Raw genomic sequence first — 9,626 nt, 5'->3', positions numbered from 1 at the left:
GAGATGGATTGATTCGGTGGCTGTGATGATGGGCTCAAGTATAGCAGGGATTGTGGGGCTGGCACGGGATCAGGCAGTGTTTCGTTCTGCTGTGCATGGGGTCGCTATGAGTCGGAAACGACTCGACGGCACTTAACAACAACATAGTAATGTTGTCATCCTCTGTTTTGTGATCTGATGGGGTCATCCTCATTTTCAAATAACAACCTGCTCTTTAGAACCTAACCATGTCAATAGATGAGGAATTGGCCTGTGTGTATGTATACACACATGTATATGGTGATACTTCTTTGAAAATTGAGAGTTCTTTTAATTATATTAACTGAAATAAGATTTTAGAGGATTTTTCCCCCAGTAAGGATACCAGAGTACCACGTAAAATATAGTTTATATCCCTTCAAGGAGTGCTGGGTGGTGCATGCAGTTAAGCACTCAACTACTAGCCGAATGGTTGGCATTTCAAACTCACCCAGAGGAATCTGAGAAGACAGGCCTATCAATCTGCTTCCAAAAAGTCACAACCTCAAAAGCCCTATGGAATAGAGTTTTACTCTGACACATGGAATTGCCATGAGTCGGAAGAGACTCCATGGCAACTAACAGCAACAGCAACATACTCCTTTAAGATGAGGGGGAATATTTTAGTAAAAGTCTTTGAGTCGATAGTCTATCAAAAAGATGTCTTGTCTAAAGAAAATATGTTTCAGGTACCTTCAGGATTTGCAGTCTATTTAATGTTTTTGGAAGTAGCTAACTAAGGAAGATCTGAAAATATTCAGGCTATGTGAGAACAGGACTAAGTGGTCCATTTAGCATGTATTACCTAGCACCTGAGGAGCCCTGGTGGTGCAATGGTTAAGTACTTGGTTACTAACTGGAAAGTTGGTATTTCGAACTCACCAGCTGCTCCATGAGAGAAAAATATGGCAGTCTGCTTCCATAAAGAAACTCTGCTGCCTTGAAAACGCTATGGGCAGTTCTGCTGTGTCCTGTCGGGTTGCTATGAGTTGGAATCAACTCAACAGCAAGAAATTTGGTTATCTTAGCAGCTGAACTTTATCCTTCCAGAAAGTTTACCAGCTGAGAGGTGAGGGAAAATGTCAGTCTTGAGCTTTAGTCCAAATACATATAGCTTGGTAGGTTTGAAACAAGAATTGTTCTGATATCTAAGTTCATATTATTTACTTATTTGGGCTGTTTTCATTCTGTTTTCTCAGATCAGTGACAAAAATAGACAATTTTATTATCATGGGGACTCTTTCTGAACTATAACTAGGCATGCCTGTTGTTGTTGTTATTATGTGCCGTGGAGTAGCCTAGGAGCCTTTAATAACAACCCTAACGGACAAATACGGAGAGGAATCTCTACCTGGGAAACCTTGCACTGCTCCGCTAACTTGTTTGTTTCTTTTTAACTGTGCATTAGATCTCCACACCTTGGCATCCTCCCACTTTGCTCCTGGGTCATTCTCAAGAGGTCACATCTGTGTGCTGGTGTCCATCAGACTTCACAAAGGTTTGTAAACAAATCTCTATAGTTAGTTTAAAAAATAGGTCCCAGATTTGTAGGTTTCCCAACGTTCATTTGAAAGTTATATAGACTTCTATGTTTAAAGAGATTTTAAAGATCATGAGGCCATCCAGGATCTGTATGAGAGTTAATCACATATATTCTGCTTTTCTCTACCAATAAAGAAACTGTATTATACACAAAGGAATAAGGATGGATTTCTGGTTCCCTAGAGTCATTTCTTTCTTAAACATAGCATTAAGTATTTTTTTAAAACTTAATTAAATTTCATCTTAAAATTTAAGGGGAGAACAAATCTTTACCTATACATTAATCAATGGTGGTTTATGAAAAGTAACATCTTGATTATTCTTCATAGTCCATTTTGGGTTTTCATATATGGCTAACAAAATGGTTACCATGCTAAACCACACAAGAATTAGGCCTGGAATGTTTTAGATACCTTGGAAAGAAGAAAATATGCCCATATTTGTTTGTTTATTTATTTATTTTTATTTTTTTACAGTGAACATACTATGTGATTCTTAAAAACAAACACACACCAAAAAAAAAAAAAAAAAACCACTAAAATGTAGAAAAATCAGAAACATAAATATAATAATAACAAAATTCTACTCATTCTCCCAGGGTCCATTGCCTCTGGTCTTTGTGTTATTCTGCATTCTACAGAAAATTCACTTCTGTGGAGGTCTCCTCTTTCACGTGTATGAGTTTTTGAGGTTTTATTGCCTATCTGCTCCCATCTGTTCTGTATCTTCCAAAAGCTTTTCATAGTCTGGTCTACAAATAACATGCCTTCTAGCTTTCGAGTACCACTGTGGATTTCTTTTCACTTTTACGTCTCTTCTACCATTTCTGTGGTTGGCTTCATGGCAGGCCAATCCCTCCCTACCCCCCCCATCATTGTTTTACACACTCATAATTACATCCCAATGACATAATTTTCCTCTGAGATGCCACATAATTTTTTGGATATTCCAATGAAATATCTGCCTTTAACATGGGGTATTGCATCTTCGTGGAATTTATGAGGATGAATTTTTTTTTTTAATTAGTTAATTAAGTCATCTTTGACTGATCACACATTATCCTTATCTCTAGGCATGGAAAACACTCAAAGGAAATGGCAGAGCTATTTACCTATACAAATCTAGTGACCACTTTTTTAAAGGACTCTTTAAAATAATCTCACCCCAAGCCTGGAGTTAAACCAAAACCCAGTCTTAATTCCATCGAGTTGATCCCAACTCAATAGCAACCACCATTTGGTTTGCAAGGCTGTAAATCTTTATGGAAGTAGATTGCCCCATCTTCCTTCCGCGAAGCAGCTGGTGGGTTTGAACCACTAACCTTCTGGTTAGCGGCCAAATGTCTTATCCACTATACTACCAGAGCTCCTTAAGCCTAGAGTTAGGAAGATAGAATATAGTTTTAGGTTTTTTGTTAGTTTGTTTATTTAGAGAAACCTGGGTTTAAATTCTAGCTATGAAACTTAATGTGGTAATCTTGGGAAAATAAATTATTCTCATTATATAGATAAGAACATGGTTTTTTGTATTGTGAAAAATAAATGAGATAAAGACTGTAAATGATGTGGCCAGGTACACAATAGGTGCTCAGTAAATAATAACTTAATAGACCATAGGGTGACTGGGGATTCCAGCCATTTCTGTTGAGCAGTGAAATATATGTGTCTTCTTTTTGCCTCCCAGTAAGGAAAGGAAAAAGCTACCAGTCTCTTGGGGGCCAAGACTTAGGAGAACATTTGTTTCTTTTTTTTTACCCCCTCTTTAGTAACTGAAATAGAGAAATTATATAAACAAATGCTGGGGAACGGCTCTGGTACCAATGGCCATTTGCCACAAGATCTTCAAGCTGGACTTTCTTTGCCATAAAAGGCTTGGGAGCAGGATCAGAAATGGTCAGATATTTTTAAAGGGGCAAAGGTTATTTTTAACTTCTTTCAGCCTAGTAAACTTGTGTTCCCAGATTGCTCTTTACCTATCTGAAAAAGAATCTCAAAGGCATTGTTTCATTCTACTTGTCATGGCCTCTAGAGTCATGGGCTAAGTCTGATCTTGGAAATGATCCCAACACTTTACCAATAAGGGAGAACTTAGAATTCAGAAGAAAGTCATAAAAGATGAATGTTGGGGAAATACAATGATTGATCATTTAACAGAGAGATGGAGTAAATAGCGTTTTTAATTACATATTCATAGTTTTATAGATGATTAAAGATAATAACTTGTCTAACTTCTTGAGAAGAAAATTAAATGAGCATAGTTTTATAGTAGAGATTTAGGGTGGGTAATGAAAGACATATCAACAGAATGTATATAAAGAAACTAGAGAGTCAACTTTTTTGGAAATTTAGTATGGTTTCTAAAAACAAGGTATGAAAGTAGATGTTCTGTATCCTATTACATCAAACAAGATAAGTCTCCAGTCTTGAGCCCTTAAGGCCCATCTACTTCTTACTTTATTATCAATCTTTGGTTGAAACTTCTTGACTCCCTTCTTTGCTTTTCTTCTCAGATTGCTACATGCTCTGATGACAATACTCTGAAAATCTGGCGCTTGAATAGAGGCCTAGAAGAGAAACCAGGAGATAAATCTTCCATAGTGGGTTGGGCCTCTCAGAAGAAAAAACAGGAAAGAGCTGGCCTAGGTAAGGATCCCATGCATTTTTCTTTTCTTAATTTTTTATTATGCTTTGGGTGCAAATTTACAAAGCAAATTTGTTTTACATTCAACAGTTCATGCGCATTTGATTTCACAGCCCAATAGGCTTGAAGGGTAACCTGGGGCCATAGTCTCAGGGGTTCCACCAGTCTCTATCAGACTGATAATTCTGGTCATTTTTGTGTTTTTGAATTTTTTCCACATTTTTCCTCCCACTGTATCCAGGATGTCCAGTTTTAATCCCTTTTTGCGTGGCTGGCATTGGTAACCAGGCACTATCTAGTTCTTCTGGTCTTGGGGTCATGAAGGCCGAGGTCCTCCTGGTCCATCTTATCCTTAGCCTAATTGTTTCCAGATGCCTTTGATTTTCTTCACTCTTCTTTCCCATGCATTTTTCTGAGCTTGTATCAGGATTGTATCACAGTACAGAGTGATAAGCAAGAGTTGATCTTATTTTTTATATTTTTATATGTTTTAAAGGAAAGAACCATTTTTACAGCATTTATTCTTTTCAGTATTTTCTGAATGCTATCAGTGTTTAAGGTTTGGGCAAGGTACTAGAGTACAATGGTGGGTGTATTTAACAAATATTTGTTGAGTCCCTACAATGTGCGAGGCATTGTTCCTAGTGGCTGGGGACTCAGCAATGAAGAAAAAAGTGAAAAATTCCAAGGATGTAAATGAATCTTACATGTTAGTATGAGATGCAATAAACATGATAAACAAGTAAAACATACAATGTGTCAAGTAATAATAAATGCTAAAGAGAAAAGGAAAGCAAGAAAGGTAGACTAAAGAAGTAGGCTGTCACAGTTTTAGATTAGGTGGCCAGAAAAGGCCTCAACGAGATGATACTTGAGTAAAGACTTAAAGTGAAGTAGTGAGCCATGTGGATACTTTGAATATTCCAGGCAGACAAAACAAGTGACAAGGCCCTAAAGCAGGAGAAAGCCTGGCATATTTTTTGTTCCTCAAAGAAGCTAATGTAGCCCCTTTGGCTAGAGCAGGCAATGAGGAAGGAGTGGCATAGTAGTAGAAATAAAGTTCTTATAGGATTTGGTTTTTATTCTGAGAGACAAAAAGCCATTGGTGTGTTTTAAACAGAAAAAATATGATCTGACTTTTCTTAACTTAGGAGCTCGGTGGCATAGTGCCAAAGGTATTTGACTGCTAACTAGAAGGTTGGCAGTTCTAAACTACTGGCCACTCTTTGGAAGGAAGGTTGGGCAATCTACTTCCGTAGTGATATCACCTCAGAAACCCATGGAGGGTTGCTATGAGTCAGAACCGACTCAACAGCAGTGAGTTTGCGTTTTGGTTTTTTTTCTTAACTTGGTCATCCTTACTCCTAAATTGACAATGAACTGTGAGAGGATCAGAGTAAAAGCAGGAAGCTTATTGAAAAAGCCATTGAAATAATCTGCGTCCATAGTGATGCCTCCTTGGAAATCCAAGGAGGGGTCACCATGAGTCAGATACTACTCGATGGCAGTGAGTTTTTGGTTTTTCAGTTTTTAATGATGGTGATATGGAACAGAGTGGTAGCAGAAGGTATGATAAAAAGGCATTAAATTCTGGATATATTTACAAGATAGAGCCAACAGGCTGGGAGATCGGACATGGGATGTGAGAGAGAGCTAGCAGGGATGATTCTAGACATTTTGGCCTGAGGAGCTAGAAGGATGGGGTTGCCATTAACCTAGATCAGGGTGACTGCTGAAAGAGCAGGTTTGAGAAGAAACAGCAAAGTTCCATTTGGATATATTGTTTCATACGATACTAGCCATCCAAATGGCGATGTCAGGTGGGTGGTTAGATATTTAATTCCGCAGTCCAGAGCCAGAGTTATAAATTTCAAAGACCTCATCATATACGTGAAGATAACTGTAGATAGAAAGGAGAAGAGATCTGAGGTCTGAGCTTGAGGGCAGCCCAATGTTTACAGGTTGGAGAGGTAAAGAATACCAGTAAAGGAGATTGAACAGGTACACCCAAAAGGTAAGGGGGGTAGGGAATAACAGGCAGGTTCGCTGTCCTGGAAACGAAGTCATTACGACATTTAAAGAAGGAAAAAGACATGAATTTGGCTCATATGTTTCTGGAATGTCAAATAAGATGAGGCCTAAAAATTGACCTTTGAATTTGCAGTGTAGGGGTTTATTTGATGACTTTGCCATAGTTTTGATGGAATGGTGGTGTCCTGGTTGTTGTAGTTCAGGAGAGTGGGAGAAGAGAACTTGGAAGCCATAAGTATAGAATCTATAGACTGCTCTTTCAAGGAGTTTGGCTATAAAGAGAAGGAGAGGAAGTGAAGTGGTAGCTGGAGGAAGATAGATTTAAGTTTTGTTTGGGTTTGGGTTTGGGTTTGGGTTTTTTTTTCCCCCTGGATGGGAAGAAACATTTGTGTGTGATTGGAAGAATCCACTAGAGGGAGGGAGTTGTTGTGTTGTTGTTTTTTGGGGGTTTTTTTTAGTTATGATTTGGGTATAAGTTTACAGAGCAAATTCATTTTACATACAGCAGTTGATACACATTTTGTTTCATGACATTGACTGCAGTTCCCCACAATGGAATGGCTCTCTTCCTACTTCCTCCCATGCAGTTACCTCTTCCCTATGTCCTTCTTTCCTATGCATTCCTTCCCCCGAGCTATCTCCCTGTGCAAACACTGGCATTCTGTTCTCCCACAGTTGATTGCGCTAAGGAGTAATCTATCTGATGTCACTATTCACTCTATATGCCTGTCTGTTGTTTGGCTGGAAGCCATGGGAGTGAGTTCAGTTCCAGACCTGAAGGGTAATTAGGGGCCATAATCTCAGGGGTCTCACCAGGCTCTATCAGACCAGTAATCCTGGTCCTTTTTTTATGAATTTGAGTTTCGTTCCACGTTGTTTTCCACTCTATCCAGGATCTCCTGAACTGATCCCTTTCCAAGTGGTTGACAGTGGTAGCCAGGCGCTATCTAGTTCTGGTTTCATGGTCATATAGGCTGAGGATCACATAGTCTACTAGTCCCTTGGACTAATTGTTTCCATGTATTTTTGGTTTTCTTCATTCTTCTTTGCACGAATGAGGAGAGACCCATTGTTGCATCTAGATGGCCGCTTACAAGCTTTTAAGACCCCAGTCGCTACTCACCATAGCAGGATGTAGAACAATGTTTCTGTGTAGTGTATTATGCCAATTAAGGTTGCTGTCCTCTTCAACCATGGTCCTAAGCCCACAGGTCCAACTACTCACTCAGGGGGAGGGAAGATTAATGCAGGGGAATTTACTGGAACATTGTCTTCAAGTAAACATGAAGGGATATCTAACACACAAGTGGAAGGTTAGGCCTTTGCTAGGAGTGTGGATATTTTATCTGTAGTAATTGGTGAGGAGGCAGAGTACAGGTATGCGAGCGGGTTTAGTAAATATTATTATAAAATAAAACAGTAATGAAGATTAATTTTACTTTAGTCATCAAAGCCTAAAGTAATTGAGGAGCTGCAAATGAGGCAGGGAGAATATATGCTCATTTCTCTAATGAGTTCTTATCCATGAGCATGGGATGTCTTTCTGCTGCCTTGTTATCAAATGTACCAGTCCCTTGCATGTATATACTAATTTTAGTATCAATTTGTCAATTTCTGCAAACTAGCCAACTGAGATTTTGATAGGGATTGTGTTGAATCTTCAGATAACTTTAGAAGTATTGCCATCCTAACAGTGTCAAATCTTCTTATCCATGAGCATGGGATGTCTTTCTGCTGCCTTGTTATCATATGTACTTTTCTCTTCCTAAATTTAAGAAATATATAAAAAAATGTTAAAATGGAAAAAAAGTCATTAGTATTCCCACCACTTGTACATAATTTTAAGTAACATTTATAGTTTGTGTTGTTTTTTTTTTTTTTGAGACTTTCCCCTTGCATGCATGGAGATGATTTTTAATATAGCCTAGCCAGAGTTAAAAATGTAGTATGTTTTTATTTCTTGGTTTTTTTTTTACTGAACATGATATATTCTAAAGAGTTTCTTTGTTTTGTTTTTACATCGCTATTTAAAATATTTCATAGTTTACCTAGCTATTCTCTTGTTGTTGGACATTTTGTTTCTAATATTTTGTTAATAGTTAAGGTCCTCTCCCATTAAAATAGATTACAGAGGTGGAATTCTTGTGTTACTGGCTCTAACCATTTTCAGATTTGTGGTTTAAAAAGCTTGATACTTTTTTTTTTAATCACAGTATCATTTATAATAATTAAAAGTGGAGGATAAATAAATGTCTGGAAAAAAACCCACTGCCATTGAGCCAATTTTGACTCACAGTGATTCCCACTGGGTGTCTGAGGCAGTAAATCTTTATGGCAGTAGATTGCCTGGTCTTCCTTTCACAGAGTGGCTCGTGGGTTTAAACCACCAAACTTCTGGTTAGCAGTCAAAAATGCATGGTACTTTTAACTGGGTTTTTGTTTTGTTTTGTTTTGTTTTTAACTTTTAATTATGGTTTGAGTGAAAGTTCACAGGGCAAATTCATTTTCCATTCAACAGTTCCTATACATTTTGTTTCATTACATTGATTCCAATCCATAGAGGGTAAGAATACTCTTCGCACTGCCTTCCAGTGGTTTAACTGGGTATTTTTAATGTGCCAATTATTCTTACTTTTTTTGAAAGCCAAGTCACCAGAAAAGTTACATACCTTGACTAAATTTAGATCATAGTGACAACAAAGATGAAGAAATTCAAGATTTTTAACCAACTTCTACAATATTAATTGACCAAACACGCAATCAAGATGTGTTGATAAATACTGGTGATTAGAACGCAAAAGTTGGAAACAAAGAAACAGCATTGGTAGTTGGAAAATGTGGCCTTGGTGATAGATATGATGCCAGAGATGGCAAAGTGTATAATTTTTGCCCAATCAATGACTTATTTATTGCAAATACCTTTTTTCAATGACATAAACGGTAACAGTACGTGGGGACTTCTCCAGATGAAATACATGGGAATCAATTCAACTCCATCTGTGGAAAGAGACGATGGAGAATCTCAGTATTATCAGTGAGAACAAGGCCAGGGGCCAACAGTGGAATAGACCATTGGTTGCTCACATGCAAGTTCAAGTTGGAGCTGAAGAAAATTAAAACAAGTCCATGAGAGCCAAAATATGACCTTGAGTATATTCTACCCAAATTTAGAGACCGTCTGAAGAACAGATTTGATGCATTGAACACCAGTGACCAAAGATCAGTTGAGTTGTGGTATGACGTCAAGGATCTCAAAAATGAAGAAAGCAGGAGGGCCGGTAAGATGGCAGACTAGACAGAAAGACTGCACAGACACTCTTCAACAAAGAAAGGGAACCCAATTAACACAGACACAGAAGATAATCCTGGACCCCTGAGCCTTGAAGGGAAGGATA

General features: G+C 38.0%; 1 protein-coding gene across 1 annotated transcript in view; it reads left to right on the top strand.

Moving 5' to 3' along the window:
* The window catches only part of DTL (denticleless E3 ubiquitin protein ligase homolog), an 89,269-nt gene that overhangs the window by 62,472 nt on the left and 17,171 nt on the right, over positions 1-9,626 (top strand). The window contains exons 12-13 of the mRNA XM_007952816.2: positions 1,427-1,516; positions 4,070-4,202. Coding sequence (XP_007951007.1) covers positions 1,427-1,516; positions 4,070-4,202 — 223 coding nt within the window. The remainder of the gene's footprint in view (positions 1-1,426; positions 1,517-4,069; positions 4,203-9,626) is intronic.

Source organism: Orycteropus afer, unplaced genomic scaffold (assembly GCF_000298275.1).
Source record: "Orycteropus afer afer isolate SDZICR_OR568_19922 unplaced genomic scaffold, OryAfe1.0 scaffold00013, whole genome shotgun sequence".
Classification (NCBI taxonomy): Eukaryota; Metazoa; Chordata; class Mammalia; order Tubulidentata; family Orycteropodidae; genus Orycteropus; species Orycteropus afer.
This window is presented reverse-complemented; position numbering and strand designations above follow the sequence as displayed.